General features: G+C 38.0%; 1 protein-coding gene across 2 annotated transcripts in view; it reads left to right on the plus strand.

Annotated features, from left to right (window-relative positions):
* The first annotated feature begins 14,695 nt into the window (after positions 1-14,695).
* Positions 14,696-20,212, plus strand: part of Mmp16 (matrix metallopeptidase 16) — a 251,243-nt gene continuing 245,726 nt past the window's right edge. Inside the window, exons 1-2 of one of the 2 annotated variants that reach the window (XM_029476386.1) lie at positions 14,696-15,006; positions 15,166-15,372. In XM_029476386.1, the coding sequence (XP_029332246.1) occupies positions 15,241-15,372 (132 nt within the window). In that variant the 5' untranslated portion in view covers positions 14,696-15,006; positions 15,166-15,240. Of the gene's footprint in view, positions 15,373-20,212 lie in introns of both variants that reach the window. The other variant, XM_021160140.2, reaches the window with a different exon arrangement.

Consider the following 20,212-nt stretch of genomic DNA (forward strand, 5'->3'; position numbering starts at 1 on the left):
AAAGCTCAAGTCCAAGTAGATCAAAGACCTCAACATAAAACCAGATACACTGAATCTAATAGAAGAGAAAGTAGAAGAGAGTCTTGAACTCATTGGTACAAAGAAAAATTTCCTAAACAAAACTCCAATGCCTCACACTCTAAGATCAAGAATTGATAAATGGGACCTCATGAAACTGGAATGCTTCTGTAAGGCAAAGGACATTGTTAATAAGACCAATCAGCAACTTATAGATTGGGAAAAAGTCTTCACTATGTTCACATCTGATAGAGGGCTAATATCCAAAATATATAAAGAACTCATGAAGCTAACCACCAAAAAACCCAACAACCCGATCAAAAAAATGGGGTGTAAAAGTAAACTAAGAATTCACAACAGAAGAATCTCAAATGGCTGAGAAGCATCTAAAGACATGTTCAAAGTCCTTAATGATCAGAGAAATGCAAAATACAACTACCCTGAGGATCCAACTTATACCTACCATAATGGCTAAGAACAGATACTCAGGTGACAGCACATGTTGGCGAGGATGTGGAGAAAGAGGAACACCTTCATTTTTGGTGGTATTGCAAACTGGTACAACTACTCTGGAAATCAATCTGGAGGTTCCTCAGAAAATTTGAAATAGATCTACCTGGAAACCCGGCAATACCACTCAGGAATATACCCAAAAGATGCTCCACCATTCCACAAGGGCATGTGTTCCACTATATTCATAGTGGCCCTATTTGTGATAGCCAGAAGTTAGAGACAACCTAGATGTCTATGGCAGAAGAAAGGATACAGAAAATGTGGTTCATTTACACAATGGAATACTACTTAGCTATTAAGAAGGAGGATATCCTGAGTTTTGTAGGCAAATGGACTGAACTAGAAAATATCATCCTGAGTGAGATAACTCAAACCCAAAAGGACATGCGTGGTGTGTATTCACTAACAAGTGGATATTAGCCAAAACCAAGAAGTATAGAATGCTGACAACACAATCACACAGCTCAAAAAGATCAATAAGCTGAAGGGCCCAAGTGAGGATGCCTCAGTCTCACTTGGGACAGAGAAGAAATAATAACAAATGTGAACGGAGGGAGGGACCTAGGAAAGAAAGTGGGGTGGGGGGAATGGAGGAACCTGAACTGGTATTGTATTAGGGAAAAGGAATGAGGCCCTGAAGGCCAGCAGAAAGAATGGCAACAGGCAACCTCAGGAGGTAGGAGGTTGGGGAGACCCTCCAGAATGCACCAGAGACCTGGGACGTAAGAGATTCTCAGGATTCAAAGGGAGGGACCTTAAATGAAATGCCTGATGTAGGGAGAGGGAATTTATAGAGCCCACCTCCAGCAGAAAGGCAGGGCATCAAGTGAGGCAGGGAGTTGCCATCCCACAGTCAAAACTCTGACTCATAATTGTTACTCCTTGATAGAACTGCAGGGATGGAAATGGAGATCCTGAGCAAAAGAAGGTCCAGAGACAGGGCCAAAGTGGGATCCAGCTGAAGAGGAGGTTCCAATGCCTGGCATTATTACCGAAGCTTTGGAGTGCTCACAAAAAGAGACCCATCACAACTGACCTCTGAAAGCCCCAACAAGCAGTTTGAAGAATCAGACGCAGATATTTGCACCTGACCAGTGGACAGAAGCAACTGATCCCTGTGGTTGAATTAGGGAAAAGATGGAAGAAGCTGCTGAAGAGGAGGACGACCCTGTAGGAGAAGCAGCAATATCAATTAATCTGGATCCTGAGCACTTTCAAACTCTGGATCACCATCCAAGCAGCATACACCAGTTGGCATGAGTCCCCAAACACATATACAGCAGAGGACTTCTGGGTCTAGGTTCTGTTAGAGAAGATGCACCTAACCCTTGAGAGACTGGAGGCTCCAGGGAGTTTAGAGGTCTCCTTGGTTGGGCAGTGGGTAGTGGAGACATCCTTGTGGAGACAGGGTTTGGAGAGGAGGTTTGGAGTGTGGAAAAGTCAGAATGAGGACAGGGAGGGGAATAAAATCTGGAGTGTAAATAAATAAAAAAGTAAATAAAAGTTTTTTTTTTAATGCCTAAGATAACAATTTCAAATAATATCTCACTCTGGCGAGGATGTATAGAACAAGGGGAACACTCTTCCATTGGTGGTAGGAGTGCAAACTTGTACATTTTGGAAATCATTGATATGGTTTCTCAGCAAATTGGGAATAGCTCTACCCAAAGATTCAGCTATGCCACTCCTGGTCATATGTATATCAAAGTGTGTTCCACATTACCACAAGGACATTTGGTCAACTATGTTCATAGCAGCATCATTTATAATAGACAGAAAGTAGAAAAAATATATGTACCTCAGCTGAAGAATTAATAAATAAATTGTAGTATATTTATAAAATGGAGTATTAGTCAGCTATTAAAAATAATGAAATTTGCAGACAAATATCTTAAATCCCGTATTTATTAAGAGATAAAAGGATTATTTTAGGTTAATTAGATTCATTCTGATAATTTTAAAATTTTCAAATGCTCCAACTGAGTGCATTTAAGAACTAGAGTGCTGTTTAAGAACTCTTAACTCACAGAGTCTGAAGTTAGAACCCTTCTCCAGACACCCACCTCAATGAGAGATCTCCAGCATCTCTAGTATCTTCTTATGGAAAAGTTACACCTTTCACAACAAGGGAAATAATGAGAGAGATGATACTTCTACAGTACCTTTCTTGTGGAATTTCTATGAAATGCAACCACAATTTAAAAAGCAGCAATAACATCCTAAATTATGAGTAATGTTAAGGCCCAATAATGTACATATATCAGTGAAAACCATAACTTTGAAAAGTTTTAAATAGAGATTAACTATCTTAGGCTAGTAGATTATAATAACAATGATCAAATTTTAATGCTATTAACACATTAAAACTATAAGCTATAATTCACACTGAATATTTTACATACAATTAAAATATAGAATTTTAGTTCAAATTCACAAAAGCTTAAATAAATATGCTGTGATAAAGTGATTTTAAATTAAGAAGAATTAAGACATTATTGGAAAGTTTGGAACCCAGAATAAATTTTGAAGTTCTTACATGTTTTTAATATCCATTTTGAGTTTCATTACTTTTTGATCAACTGTAGGATTATAAGCTGAATGTTCCAGGAAAGGGAAATTGTTCTTAATATTTCATGCTCTACCTAGGCATAGTAGTGTGTAGAGCTGTGGATCCTTGTCTGCTCTACCACCAGAATGGACTGCAGCAGGCAGTTTGACTGCATTTATCCAACACCACTTCCAGGACTGTGCCAGGGGAAAGAGTTGTGGGAAAGCTGGAACTGGTTTGGGGGGTCCCTGGGCCACAATGAGGCCAGGGTCCTGGGGTTCTCAGAGCTTTGGACATTCAAGTCCCCCACTGGGAGTCACACAAGAGCAGATAATGGAGCTGGGTCCTGCGGGCTGGGGACAGCATCTGGCCCAGGGCCAGCATGACGGGGTTGGGGGAAGAAGGGGAGCTCTGGCTTGTCCCATTGGATTGATTGTGGCAGGCTTGGTGGAGGTTGTGGCTGGGAGCATAGTGAGGCTTTCTCTGGGAAATTAGGCTGAGGCTCTGTAGGCCAAGGCCTTCTTCCCCACAGTGGATCTTGGTGAAGAGAAACAGTCTATGGCTCTAAACAGTTTATCGTCATGGTGGAAAATGGATGAGGAATACTATACCCCCCTCCCCCTTCTCAGGGTAAGCCTGATATTAAATACCTTTTGTAGGGAGAAATTTCTGGGAAGAGAAGCTTATTATACATGCCCTCCAGTCCTCTATGTACCTCATTAGCATGGAGAATTCTGTTTTGAGCCTTCTTGTCTATGGTAAGATCTTTTTTCCTATTGTCTTGGTCTAAGATGTTAGGGATGCCTCATCTACATGTGGAAGGGCTTGGGGCTTTGCTCATACTTTTGTGATGCTCACAAGTCTATGGATAGCTACTTGACTAGGGCCTGGTGCTGGGAGCAGGCAAAGCTCCTATCTTCCCTTAAGAGTCTCCATTGCTTCTAGCCTTTAATTAGTCTTCCTCTCACAGTCCACTGCCCCACAGTAGCACACATCTTTAATATCAGCCCTCTGTAAGCGGAGATAGATGGATCTTTATGACTTCAAGTCCACAGTGTAAAAGAAAACTTAATTTCAGAATTCTAAGGAACTGACCATTAAAAAAAACAACTACGAAGAGTGTACAGGTCATAAAGAGGAAGTTGAGAAGATAGATTTTATAAATGTTTTCTGTTTTATTTGTAAATACCCTGGAGATGAAAAACAATAATTAAAAGTTCTATGGTGGTACTATGTGTAACAATGCTTTGGTAATATACATTATGATTATTGTTATCAGGTATGCCATTTTATTGGCATGTATTTTATTTATTTAAATATTTATATTTGTTATAAATGCATATTTATATACATATGTTATATATCTTTTTCTTGTACTATGACTATTAAGAACTTACTGTAATATGTAATATTTTATTTATTTATTTATTTATTTATTTATTTATTTATTTATTTTTATTATTATTTTTTCTTTGAGACAGGGTTTCTCTGTNTAGNCCTGGCTGTCCTGGAACTCACTTTGTAGACCAGGCTGGCCTTGAACTCAGAAATCCGCCTGCCTCTGCCTCCCGAGTGCTAGGATTAAAGGCGTGCGCCACCACGCTAATATGTAATATTTTTAAATATCCACCTTTTTGAAAGATTTCATATAATTTCATTTAGACATATTTTAAAGATTAATTTTTATTTATTTATTTATTTGTTTGTTTGTTTGTTTGTTTAATTTTATGTAGTGTGTGTGTGTGTGTGTGTATACTATACGTGTGCTGACCATCCTTGAAAGTCAGAATAGGGCATGAGATAGCCTGAAGCTGGAAAACCACACTGGGGTCATCCAGTAGCATAAGTGCTCTTAAACCCTGAACCACTTCTTCGTTCCCTAAGATAGAAATAGATGAATTGTAGAGCAGGGTTACCCCCTAAAAGTATAAAGAAACTTACTGTAAGACAACAAAAGTAATCAAAGATTATATTTATCAACTATGATATATATAAACAAAAAAGCAGCCTAATTCCAATGCAAACAAATTATCCCAAATCTCACAAATATTCAGGTGGATATGTGCCAGAGTATTTTATCTTTTAAAGTTGTAGGTGTTCTCCAGAAGTTGCAGTGTGCCTTTGCATTTCCATGTTAAAGCCTAAATCTGCTGTGCTATGTGTAGATGGGCTCATAAAGTATCTAGGGTGTCAGAATTAATGTCAGAATGGATGAAATCAGCACCATTATGAGATGAGGTTCTACATCAATGATTTATATCTGGGTCTCTGTATAAAGTTTCAAGGATGTCTGTAGACAAGAAGGAAGTCCTGACTAGATATTAGAGCTGCTAGTTTCTTAATCTTGAACTTTACAAACTCTAGACTATAAAATAAGTGTTTATGATCTTCGCAAGAACAAAGGCATATGCAGTACAGGGGAATGCCAGGGCCAGGAAGCAGGAATGGGTGAGTTGGGGATCAGGGTGGGGGCAGGCTTTGGGGATAGCATTTGAAATGTAAATGAAGCCGGGCAGTGGTGGCTGCACACCTTTAATTCTAGCACTCAGGCAGCAGAAGCAGGGGGATTTCTGAGTTTGAGGCTAGCTGGTTTACAAAGTAGGTTCCAGGACAGCCAGGGCTACACAGAGAAACCCTGTCTTGAAAAAAACCAAAAAACAAACAAAAAAAAATGTAAATGAAGAAAATATCTAATAAAAAGATAAATTAAAAAAATAAGTGTTTAATGTTTCAGTGACCCAGTCAGTGGTATTTTTATTGTAACAGCTCAAACTTGAAATGAGTTTTTCCTTACACTGAGTAAGAACACAATGAAATGAAACACCTGTATACTTCCTATTCTACAGTTGAATATTTCTATACTTTCTGTGGGAACAGTTGAGTCTGCAGCCAAATAAAGTTTAGACTTCATTCACGGTAATTGAAAATTTTTAAGCCAGACAATTTTTCATAGAAATAATACCTAGGTCATTTTATTACCTTAATTTTCAAGTTGAAAATGTATACATATATCTGAACGAGATTCTGAAAAAGTAAAAAACATAGGATATACTTTAGCATAGAATAACAACTTAAAATATGACAAGTGTTAAAATATGGTAAACACATATGTAACTTTGTTATAGATATAATAAAGTTCCATTATGAAGTCCACATAATTATATTTACTGACTTTTAAAAATGTGACACTATTAAAAATAATTTTCATGTTGGGTAAATATACTTTCCACTGTCTGATGAAAAGTGTAAGATCCTGAAGCAAGACTGTTAACTTTTTCTGATTCCTTTGACTAGTGTAACAATAACATTTTTGAAATATATAATGACATTTCAGTTAGACTTAAACTTGCTATATTCTCCTAGGGTAACTTTAATATTAATTCAAAATTTCAGTACATTTTATTTAGTTATTGTGTACATATATATGTGTGTGTGTGTGTGTGTGTGTGTGTGTACATTTAGGTGTGTCTGCACATGTGCCAGGACATACATGGTGATCGGAGGACAAATTTCTGTAGTTAGTTCCCTCTTTCCACCATGTAGGCCCAAGAGTTTTCATCTTCCTGGCCTGGGATTTTGAATTTCTGATACAACTGATACAATGATAGGCACTGAACACAAAGGCTTTGTGCATAAAATGCAACAACTTTAAGAACTGGATTCCATGCACAGCTTCAAATTAATATGTTTTGAAATTTCTGAGAATAATTAAATATATCATCAAAATTTGATAAATAATCGTATTATAATATGTAATTTACTGATACTGAATTATGTTCTTGTATTAAAATTACATCATTTATAATGATGTAAAACCTTTTTTTCAAGTCTTAGCTTATTTGAAAAGACTGTTGCTTTAGGTATGTGTGCATGGATGAATTCATATATGTGTATGCATTTGTATTAGGGAACAGATGGCAAATTTTGGTATTCTTTTTAAGGCCACTACATTTTGTTCAAGACAGTATCTCTGATTGACTTAGAACTTCTCTAATTAGATTAGACTTGTTTTGGGGGCAACTTTAAGGATTTGCTTATCTTCTCCTCCCCTAGCAATGACCAGGTGCCACAATGTCTATATTTTATATGAGTTCTAGATCCAGGTCTTCACTCCTACCCAGGCTGTACAACGTGAACTACCTATCTAGTTAACTGTTAGTACTTTGTAAGAAGAAAAAAGGTTTTGTATACCTGTAGAATTGAGGACATTGATACATACATAATTTAACATGAACAAGTCATTAATTTTTAAAATTGACGATCATGGAAAAAGCATAATCTTAATATAAATGAAGACAGATACCTTAAAAAAAAAACTAGTAAAAGAACAGCAGAAACCTATAAGGAGACTGTCTTGGAGGGATGTTATAAATGCATGCAAAGAATAACTCTGTTAGACCCTAAGTGCTGGGCTGCCTGCCTTCCTTTCTACTGGGGTACCCAGAGCTCCAGCAGAGGCAGAACACAGTCTGTAATTGTGGTCCTCAGCCCTTGTTTTCCCGGGTGGGAAACAGTGGGACATGAGATGACTCGTGTGTACATCCACTGGCATAAGGATTGGAGTTAGGAATGGAGTCTCTAGTCTGTACTGCCTTTCAGGTGCCCATTGGGCCAGGTAGGAAGAGGAAGGCAGAGTGAGTGCCAAGAGTATGGAGGGGCTCGAAGATTTTGGCATGGTTCTTCACAACGAAGCCTCCTCCCATCTCTGATGAAGAATTGACCAAATTCTTTATTTGATGGTGGATCAGAGTTACACAGGATGAACCAGGATTAAATACCTTTTGTGGGAAGGAATGTCCAGGAAGGGACGCTCATTGACTGAACACTTGTAGTCTGTCTAGATACCTCATTAGCATGGAGAACTTCAGTTTTTCATGTTATGTGACTGATTGTCATGGTACTCTCTGTGGGTGTCATGGATACATGTTCCAGAGCAGGTAGAGGCTTGCAGAAAGTGACCACACTCCTTCTGATCTCAATTTTGAGATTTACATTGTTTGGGTTCCCTCAAACTTAACAGTTCTGTGTGGTGACATGGTCCACTTGTACACACATTAAAATAGACACTCTTCCCCACATGGACAAACAGTAATTAACAAACATGCAGAAGATACTTCATTACCATCTTGAGTTTTTCAACAGTGAGAAACAAGGACAGATAATTTTGCCCATTCTAGTACAGAAGGATTTAAATATAACAGAGATTAAAGAGTTTCAGAATGATAAAATGTACAGTTAAAATATAAATACATTAGAACGAAGAATATCTACTATTTGCTCTTTTTATTATATCCTTGCTCAAATGTTATGTATGCTGAAATGGATTAATTTACTTTTATTTTTGATCCAAAAGATATAATAAAGGATATGTCACTTGGATGAGTAATTTTCAACATTGTTGGAAATTAGCTCATAAGAGGTTTCATGAACTCCCCAAGTTTATATTTCAATCCAATACCCCTACTGTAATGAAAAATTGTTTTACATTATAAATTTTCATTGTCATTTTATGACTTTTTAGTGAAAGTCAATCTAATTTATATTCTGTTTTCTCTCTTTTCTTTTTATGCCTGTGAACTAATAAAACATACACTTAATACCTTGTAAAAATAGTTTAAAGGGAGCTAATTTTATTTCCATAAAAATATTAGAACCTAATACTCTAAGGTTCTTTTTCTTTTGCTGAATGATAATAAACTTTATTGTGTTTTATCATTTCTACTTATGCCAATTAAAAGCTAAGCAACAGTTCTTTCCCAATATATCTGTACTCAAAAATAAATAAATAAATAATAACAAGTCACAGTTGGTCCTTCCTGCCCACATGCTATGTGTGTGTTATGTGATAGACACAGGCTGGAATTATCTTTGTTGTATCATATTTACAAATTCCCTGGATCTTGTGTACATAAATATCGCATTTAATTCTCAAACTACTTCAAGTACCTGGAATCCCATAGACTAAGGACAATGAAGTAAGAACGAATACATTTCCCAATGCTTTATGAATATCTAAAAGGATTCTCTGTTCTCCGATTGGACCAACCAACTGCAGTATGAGTGCAATTTCTCATCAGATCTATCAACATGAAACCATGCCATATTAGTAATCAAGAACATTATTGAACTGTAGACTAGTATAATTATTTACATAGCACAGTTAAAACAGCAATGAAACCCTTCCTTAATATGGGGTGTTATTTTTCATGGTTCTTACTTGCATTTCTAAAGTCATTTTAAAAAATCACTTTGCTCATAAGCAACATGTAATCATAAGGAATGTGATATAAATCAAGATACATACTTGTTCCCCTTGCATACTTGGCTTCATGTGGGGAGACCCTCAATTTCCTGTCCTTTTATGATTATTAAGGAAATTAAGAAAAGTACTTTAACTTTAACAATATTCTTCCAATTTTAGAATAGCTGTTTTAAAAAAGGTTATTTAAGGATAGGTCTCAGTGGATTTAACATGCAGGACAATTGGAAACAAACAAACAAACAAATAAAACAAAGTGAACTTGAGACATAAAATATCAGAGATGTTAAAGATGTTAGATATGAACTGTAAAGAAGAGCATAAATTTACAGGGACAGCACTTACCTGCAATGCAGGTAAAAAAATGAATCTGAGTGTCAATGGACAAAGTGACACCATACACTCACACACACACACACACACACACACACACATATATATATATATATATATATATATATATATATATATATATATACTTCATTCTTTCTCTTTTATGTTTTATACTGTCAGATCTTTATTTCAACAGTAATTTCAAATCAAAACAATATTAAAATATTTCTTATCAATTGTAGGAACCTAACCAGTCTGAATTTGTTTTTCTAAATTCATCTAACATTTATCATCTCATTTCTTTTGTAGTTGGTATTTTATGGATATTAATGATTGTTTAATGAAAAAATTGACGAAGGAACAATTTGGAAAACACAAAATTGTGGAAAAGAAAATAGAGACTAAATCAAGGAAACAGTAAAATCAAGCTATTCACTGGAATGAAACAAGATGACTTTTTTCCTTTCCCTTTCAGTGTGTGTGTGTACTTGTGTGATTTTACGTGCTCCTCCATGTATGTGAATGCATGTGGATGCAAAACAGTACCACAATGCCTTCTACACTTGCTTCTCCACCTTATTTTTGGAGATAAACTCTCACTGAACTGGGAGTTCACCTTTCAGATATGTTGATTGGCTAGTATGTCCCAGAGATCCACTTGTCTCCACTGCAGTTCTGGGGTTATCAACTATGTCTGGCATTTATGTGGGCACAGGACATCCAGTATCAAATCCTCTTGTGTCTACTGAACTCTTCTTCCAATTCTTTAATTACCATGTAAAATAAAGCATTTTTACCCAAGATGTGTTGATAATGAATACCATGCTGCCCAAAGTAATCAGTCATGTAAATAACTTCAACCCATGCAGTTGTATTTCTGAGGAAATTGTATAATTTCCTTTCAGTATCATAACTGTTACAGAGCCAGCCAGCAACTTTACTCACAGTCTGCTGTTACAAATATTATGGACATGGATTCTGTGCTAGGACTTCCTCTGTGGGCAAACTCTAGAACTGGGCATCCCAGCTTTTGTTGTTGTTGTTTGTTTGATTGCTCGTTTTGTTTTGTTTTATGATGGTGAGTCAACAGAGCTAGTGGATTCAGCAAGTATACATTTCTGACAGCAAATTTAAATAACAAGGTCTGATTTGCATATGCATGCCCCCTGCAGTAATGGTATGCCAGTGGCTTGACACTAATTTGGAATGCATTGGATTTTTTTTTTTTATATTTAAAAGTTTTATAAGGAAGGAACCACACATGCTGTCACAGTATAATAGTTGATGTAACTTCCCGCACTACAGAAATCATTTTTAAGGTTATAATTTAAGAAATCTGTTTCAATGGTGTGGTGAAGAATATAATTTACAGCTATTGTTTTGTAGACAATTATAATCATCCTCATATACCAACATGTCCTGGAAGTGGTCACTTTTAACTAGCTGCCACTGTTCTCAGAAACTATGTAGGTATTACTTGCTTTTCCAGTCCCCATATCTCCCATATGACATTTTATTGAATTGCCTTAGGCTTTTGCCAGGGGCAATTACACTTTCTTCTTAGCTTTCATATTAGTTTTCTCTCCTCTGTTTTCATTAGGAACAGGCAATTATGGGATTATTAGTTTTCTGAAATTCCTGTAAGAAAGAGGGCATCTGATAGAAAAGCACACACAGCAAAAGGCAGGAATTGCAGCAGAAGATTTCATTTATATCCTAAAGGGAAAGATGATAATATTTTAATTTACTATAGATAGGTTAAAAACTTCTCTGAGAAGGGCACTAACTAAAATCATGTTATTAGTAGATATGAAAACAGAGAGTTTCCTATATCGCTGGACCTTAAAAGGAAGCATAGACATTAGGCTAGAAATGGAATGATAAATCGCTGACAATAAATTCAGTTCCCTGTCCTCAGGGTTTCAGCTGAATGCATACCAGACTTATTAGGTAAGAATGACAAAATGTCTACAAAGATATTTGAGAAGACACAAGATACAAGAACTTTGAGAAGGTAAGTTTCCATAGTTCACAAACTACATAAAGGCAAAACAAACTCAATGACCTCTTTCTAAGAATTTCTTCAGAGTAAAGCATAAGGCTGAATCTAGCATGCATTGTTCTTGTTCCTCATCCCAGTGACCTCTAACCTTGACTGGTAAACATGCTCCAGCCTTTACCCTTTACACAATGTCCATACTTCTACAGATGCCTGCTTACATATTCATTGCTTCACTGCACAACAGGTCTGAAATGTCTTTCCTTTACTTATCTTCCTAGTTTCAAGGATTCTATGAGAATCACTTTGTGACTTTTTCTCCAGACATTGTGGAGGAAAATCATACCTGAGTTCTTACTCAGTAAAGTGTGATAATTAGTAGTGTTGTGATAATTAATATTCCTCTCTCTGAACTATATCCTGAATTCCATTACTGAAATGAGATTGTATCCTATTGGTTAACTCTTTCTAAAATTTCAAATGCTTTTTCATTCCTAGTTCACTGGTGAATATTCATTATTCAGATTAATAAATGTTTGCAAATAACTTCACTTTTTATTATTTTTAGTGTTTATGCATTTATTAACTCCTGTCTTGAAAATCCATTTTTTTTCCTTAAGTTTATTATTTGAAGGCTTCTGAGCTCATTTCATGTGTTCAGTCATTCTAATTTGATTGCTTTTGAAATTTCGTGTTATAATCTCTTTAAAACCTGTTTGTTCCCATACCAAATCTCATGAATAATTTTAAAGATTCCCTTCTCTTTATATGTACTTACATTTATCTGACAGGTATCTTATCTACATATATGATGCACCCTTTACATACTTCCACACTTAAATGTCCCTCTTTCTTCCTTGCAAATTTTCTTAGAGAAATGCCTCCTTGCTCGTCAGGCCTCACTCTCTCTTCCACTTCCTTGATAACTGTCCTCTAATATTCTGGCTCATTTATCAAGTCCTTCACAAATTAGAGCTCTTTCCACAAATAATTCTTTTGGAAATCTGTATTAGTGTTTCCACAGCACCTATATGACTAAGAAATGTTTTAAAGCTTTCACTACCATAATTTTTGCTGTCCAAATTTGCATCTTGTTAGATATAGTGACATACAAAAATGTTTGTGTGTGTGTGTAAACATGAATGTGCACATGCCATGTCAACAATGTCATTGAAATGGAAAAGGAGAATACCAAACACCCATCTCTATTGCAACCACTCTAATACCTTGAAAGATTTTCTCATGAACTTACAGTTCTAGGATTTTCTTTTTCAGCTTGACCAGAGGCAAGCAAATCCCAACAATATATACAAGATCATGGATATTGTGAAAATTCAGTGAAATACTACGATGGGAAATATTCAGCAAATTTAACTGGTTCCAGTATGTGGTCTAGCTTCTTAATATGTCTTCACCACACAAACACACACATACACACACACACTCACACATATTCACACACTCACACACACATACACTCCAAGGCAGATTGTTAGAAAGGGCTCCCTGAGTCTCAACTCAAGATGCTGGGTACATGTTCCACAGGTTTTAGCAAAGCAGTAACAAGAAACTTCTAGTCTTCAGCCCCTCCTCTACTCTCCAAATTTCATATACAAATTATTACTGTCGAATGCAATGTTTGGAAAGCTATTTTCTTCCAACATTTTCCATCTGTTTACTAAATATGCCCTCCTGTGTTCTGCTTCTTGCTTTACTGACTGACCATGAAATACATCTTGTCAGTTCTCTCTTCCATTTTGCCTAGGCAGCTGTCATGTACCTGGAACAATGCTGGCCTTTGCTTTGGCTGCTTTTCCCTCCTGTGGGCTCCTCTTCCCCTCTACTGGCTGCCAAGGAGAAGCACATTTATTGGCCAGGCCCCCAGACAGATGCCTGCCCTACTCCCTTCCCCCTTTCTCTCCAGCCAGAATTCACCTGCCAAGGGCTGGTGTTTGCTGCCTCCCCTGTCCACCTCCTCACACTGCGTCTGTTCAGCTCCATTTTTGCATCCTCTTCTGAAGTTCTCTGGTTCTATTTGCCAGCCTGGCATACCAGCAGTCTCCAGCTAGCTCCTGCAGTTCTCTGGGCTCTGGGTTCCCTTCAGACCCCCACGCCTCTCTAATTTGCCCCCAGCATGCTGCCCATGTCAGCTGTTCACATTCATAATCCCCACTACCACCTTTGAGGTGGTGAGGGCTCCGACTTTCCTCAGCTATCCATGTTCTACAGCTGTCTTTTTTCTCTCCAGTGACTCAACCTCTTTTCTCAGATGTAGTAAAGACCACATCTTTGGAACCCCTGCATTTTGATGAGTGTTTACCACTCATTTGATGAGGGTAGTTTCATTCTGGCTTTGACTGGTCTCCTACCAAAAGCCTGTGCCTATTTCCTGAGCCTATAAGGTTTCTGTAGTGATCCTGGGAGACAGGAGGCCACAGAACTGAGGGACCCTAACAAAGTTTTTGATGGCAGAAATTTGCCATCTCCATCTTACAAACTTGGTGAGTCTGGATAACTGACCCAGACCACCAAGCAACACACAGGAACCTGGGTGTACTTCTGATTTCGAGCACTAGGGATCTTTTGGAACATCTTTAACTAAGATGCTGAATATCCTTCAAGACCAGGCCCAGACTGCTCCTCAGCTTCCACACGGGTCCACAGCCCAAGCCCCACCCAAGTTCTGGTTGGGGAGGGGCGCACTTGTTTTTAGATGCCTGGGCAAGGAGCAAGAGAGGTGTAGTAAGAATCGATTTTCTCTAGTGCTAGGTACCAGACATCTAGATGAGGGACAGGTAATGGGGAGAAAAGAGTTCATCACGAACTAGGGCCTTTCGCAAGGGCCCGGTACCCAATCCAGTGCACCAGTATCTAAAAGGCATCCTTGAGTCTTCTCCTTTAAGAAGCGCGCCTGCGTGTGTTTCGGGTGAGTGTGCCCGTGTGTGTGTGTGTGTGTGTGTGCCCGTGTGTGTGTGTGTGCCCGTGTGTGTGTGTGTGTGTGTGTGTGTGTGTGTGTGTAGGGCCGAGCGCGTGCGCGCGCGTGTGTGGTTTCAGTGTGTGCGCGCGGGGCCCCCAAGATCCCCGCAGACCCCGGGAAGGAGGAGTTATGTAGATTACCGATGAACATTCTGGAGGGGAGCAGAGAGGAGGGAAGGAGCAGTGGAGGCAGTGAGCTGGGAGCGGCTGAGGCCCTTCCCGCAGAAACTGGGGGCACCGGCGGCGTAGGAGGTGGAGAAGGCGGAGGACGCACGGGCTGGAGGCGGCGGCTGCGACTCGGCGGCGCTGGGAATCGGAACAGCGGGTGAACTTGGGCGCCACGTTCCGGGCGACGGCCGGGTGAGGATGGTGAACACTTGCCGCCGCTGACCCTGCCTTTCCTCTGTTTCTCCCCGGCTGCCGAGCCTGGCGCCCATCCCCATCCCTGGACGGGTGGGTGAACCTGCAAGCTTCTACCCACCCGAGGACTGGATTTTTTTTTTTTTTTCTTTTTAAAAGGAAACAGGGAGTGGGCATTCGGAAAGAGGGAGAAAACGCAGGGGAGCTCGTCCATCCGTTGAGGCAGAGTTCACTATGATCTTACTCGCATTCAGCTCTGGAAGAAGGTTGGATTTCGTGCATCGTTCGGGTGTGTTTTTCTTGCAAACCTTGCTTTGGATTTTATGTGCTACAGTCTGCGGAACGGAGCAGTATTTCAATGTGGAGGTAAGAGTACCGTGCTTCCTTCCTCTCCTCTTGCTCGGCTGCTCCCTGGAACCTTTCCTTCACTTCTTGGATCCTTGAGGCTCGAAGCACATTGTTTCCCTTTCCAGTCAGCAACCAAAACCCTTGTTGAGTTTGCCAGGGTTCTAAGTGATGGATGCCTGGAGACCAACAATCCGTTATCCCCAGCTGCACAAAGCACCATGCTGCACGCTCAGAGACACATTGTAGCAGACTGGTGCTGCTTAGCCAGGAAAGAGGCAAAGCTCTATGTAGAGCAAATGTGTAGTTTTATAAGAAAGCTTGAGTTTATGCTGCATACATCGCTAGGGAAAATACATTGATGGTTGGCATCATGTGCCTGGGTATTGTTCCTGCAATATTTCTCCTTGTGGTCCGTGTCTAACAAAGGGAGGTAAAAATCAAAGAATCCAAGGAGAGTATGGGAATACTTGATATGCTTAATAACATCACTTTGTGATAAAACACTCAAGCAGACAGTGTCTTTCTATTAGACATAACTTAATACGCTGTAACTAGATCTAACTGTACAGAGCACATGAAATCTATCTCCTCTAAGAGCCTACTCTCTCTCTCTCTTCCCAAGAGACAGGAAATAAATGTGGCCCCTTCTAATAGTTTGGAGGTGTGTTTTAAATTTGATTTCACACTGACATGACAAAGCCTAGACATCTTTGGTTGCCATTTGTTTTACTGTGATGGCTTTGGGAGCATATAGCAACAGCAATGGGCAACTTAAGGAGAAAGACTTGTCAGACCTTCGTGAAAGTGCTCTTCCTGTCATTAACTGAGCTCTAAAGCTGGTCATGTGCAGTGAGTCGAGAAAAGCCGTGCACACCTGGGCTTTTTGTTGCACAGTTCCTTACACTTACATTGCACTTAAGGTGGAGGGTGTGGGAGGGTCTGGATAACACAAACTTCCCGTAGTTATAACAGCTTTATATATCTCAAAAAGAATTACCAGTGAATCAGCGCCGATTGGTGTGGCTTTTTGCGGTTGCAAAGAACTGGCTCTTGTTCCTATTGTGTTAGGAGCTCCTGTTTACACAATAGTTGGACCTGTTGCACACGGTTTGAACATGCTTCATGGAACCAATTTATAAGCAAAAGTGTCCATAATAAGTGCCAGGTGTGGAGGTAGAGTCTTCTATGGACTGTCCTTTGGAATCCATATAATGGGGCAGAAGCAATGTATTTGAAAAAGTAAAAGCCAACATCACAGGAATTAAGGAAGTTTGCAGATGTTAAGTAGGGATATGTTTTAGAGAAACCACAATTTGCAAACCACACAATAGGATTTTTACATAAAAGCAGCAATGGAAAGCAGCTGAAGGTCCAGACTTTTCTTGATGACAAAGTTGAACTTTTGGAATTAGCTGTCATTATGGATTGTGTACTAACATTTAAATGAGGAGATAATTTAATTGCAATAGAGGAATGACTAGTTCATAGGCTGAAGGAATGAAACTGGCAAGCTGTTGTTAGTAATGCTATATACAGAACAGGCTGTTGCTTGGTGGTAGAGGATACTGTGGTGTGGGGTGAGGCTTAGGGGGTTAGAGTAAGTCCTGGTTAGCTTCTTGCTTCCTGTGAGAATCTGAGGCTGAGTGGATAGCTGCCTGCTAGGGAGAACTCTTAACTTACCATTGCAGGATTAAATGACATCGATGTTTTGATGATTATTAGGTTTGTTTTGTGAGGCTAAATCTAGGTTAGATTGTATTACTTTCTATTGGGATCTCCCAGTCAGTTCAACCGGATATTGTTACCTGAAAGAGGTTGAGATACTTTTATAAAGATGATTTCATATTGCGTTTCAAATATCTCTTTCCATCTCTCAAGGCTTATGTGAAGAATCGTTTGCAGAGCCACTTTTCCAATTTTAGGGCATTTGAGTTATTCCAACCATGCTTATTAAACAATTCAAAGATTTAGCTGACAGATGAAAGAGTCATGTGCCCTCTGAGACCTTAGTAAGCTTACTTAACACAAAGGGACTTTTCTAATGATTTATAGGAGATTGTGTTTCATAGTTTGCATTATTTCCAAATAGCTTTTTAAGCTCTTTAGCACTTCTTAGGTTGGATGTCTAGGCTTCACACACACACAGAGATTCACACACATGTGATATTATATCAAGTAGCTGATAGTAAAATCAAAATATCATACAGTATCTAAGATAATAGAACATTTTCTTACTTGTGTTTGTGCCTGATGAATATTTACTCGATATCTCTTTGTAATAGGAAAAATAAAGGAAAGAATATTGCATTACTTTCCCAGAAGAAGCACTTGTATCATACTCTCTAGTCTTGGCTGCAAAACAGACACAAAAAGCATGCTTTTTTCCATTGATTCTCAAAAGCAAGCAAACCAACCAACCAAAACCAAACCAAACCAAACCAAACCAAACCAAACCAAACCAAACCAAACCAAACCAAACCAACCAACCAAACAAAATACCAAATATCCAGCAGTAGTATCAATCATGCCTTAGGCTCCTAGTATCCTGATTTTTTCCCCTAATATATACACTAAGTTATTAAGTTGGACCAGAGCTTTGGAGAGATTCCATTCCTGCTGACAACTAAGATCACAATGTTTTATTCATTGAAGAACTTAATTTTTGATCACTCCCATACTTTTTATTTGTATAATTTAAGGTTAAAAGATGCCTGTATTGTTTTCTTCTCCCTATAGAAGGGATTGGGCAGAGGTATTCATGTCAATTAATTCCTGTCTGATTTTAAGAAAGTAAAGATTTAGAATGTCCTATTTTTAGAATGGGTGGTAGAAAAAATAATATTCCTATGGAAGCCAGTGATAAAGGTATTTTTGTGTGGTTTTGAAAAAGCAAATAGAGTATCAAATTAAAAAAAAACAGATACTCTCAAAAATAGTACTATGGGTAGATTGCCTGTATTTCTCTACTGCTCCTTAAGTCATCAGTGCATATTCATCACTGAGGCCTCTCTGTATTCTGGAAATGGTAATAGTGTAACTCAGCACATTACAGAGAAGCAGCATGACTGATATTAACCGAAAGTCAAAAACTGCTGTCATTGGATAACAGTCTAAGGCTCAGGTACTCATTGGTCAGAAAGCTGAGGTTGTCATTGGTCAGAAGCAGCTAAATTATTAACAAGAAATTGTGAGTTAGATCCTATACTCTTGGAATCATTTTATTCTCAATGTCGTTACTAGGAATTGGAGATTTCATGATTTTTGAGTCTATTTTTTGGGTGCATACACTCTTTGTTATGAAATTTGAACTACATTATAGATTTGATGGCAATAACTTATTAACTTGGATAGCATGTCATATATATTAGCAGTTACAGATTGAATTTTGAACAGTAATACCTGCTTGCTAGGAGGAAAGTCATTGAAAGCCAGATCTATGGTGAAAATAAAGCATGTGAAACTGAACTATACATAGAGCAATTTGACAATGATGATTATGGTTTGGAGTCGAAATCTTGAGGAGACAAAGTTCGATTTTCTTAAATCAAAGAAGATTTCATGTGCATATTAATAATTCATTAAAAGTGTTACAAACTGTGACTATAATTGATTATTTTTTTTAAATTTTCTTGTACTTGTTTATATAAATGGTTGGGTTCTCTTCATCATTTTCTGGTTTGTTTCATCTGTCTGAAAAGGTCAACGTTTCATTTGGATAGTTGTGTATTGCATTTGAAATTGCCAATAATTGATTATGAGACATTTTAAGAGATAAAAATACATACATTTTATAGATTTAAAAGTGCTGTATGTTGAGACACTTCTATTTCCTATTTCCTGCTTTCTACTTCATTTAATCTTCCACATTCACTATTTAATTAGCTCACAAAAATATGTCCAGATGTAACTTCTACCTACAACATACCGTGAGTCTGGGTCATAGTAGCTGATAACTTCTCTGCAGCAGGGACCCTGTAACTAATTTGTAAGTGTGTGCACCTGTTATAGGACTGTAGGCAGAATGAACACTCCATGAGCTGCTCATTTGAAATGTTTCAGAGGGACAGATTCTACAGCCAGGAGACCAGAAGTTACAGTTCTGGGCTCTCCAGCTTCTCCCTGTGTCTCATATTGGCTCTGCTTTTCTCTCTGGAAGTTGCCTGGACAGGCTTTGCCTAAGTCTAGAGTTCTTTTAGAAGTGTTTATAAAGGTACACAGACTGAGGAGGCACATTTGTCCTGACAGCCTCTTGAAACGTCCACTGACATTTGAAGTCCATCTCTGTCAGTTTATCTGGATTTTTTTTCAGACTCTTCTAGAAAATTAATATCAAGTTATATTCAACATCTACTTTCTTACTTTTAAAATAAATTTAAGAGGGCTGTATATGAAGTTTCTACTTATTTAGGGTATGTAGTTAATAAGGAGAAAATATTAATGAAATTGTTCAGTTTAATATTTTTTTAGTTGAATTGCTATTACATATTGATTTATTTCATTTTGAGACACTCTGCAGCTATTCACAATGTATCTTTTCTGAAGATTTATGAATGACTAATTAGAAGTTTTTTAGGAATGTACTGATAAAGAACACCAATCCTGACACTAGAGTTCCTGCCTTCTATAAAATTCCATTGCTTCTGTTGGAGCACTTACAGTCTCTGGAAGATACTTTGAAAGATGATACTATTTTCTTTGTAGCTTATTTTGATGTTTGAATGAATACTGTATAGCTAGTATATTATATATGTATATATATATATATAATACTGGCATATATATTATAGGAATAACTTCTTCACATGATTAAACAATATATATCAACATATATATGTACATGTATACATGTATATTTATA

The sequence above is a fragment of the Mus caroli genome, chromosome 4 (genome assembly GCF_900094665.2).
Source record: "Mus caroli chromosome 4, CAROLI_EIJ_v1.1, whole genome shotgun sequence".
NCBI classification, from domain to species: Eukaryota; Metazoa; Chordata; class Mammalia; order Rodentia; family Muridae; genus Mus; species Mus caroli.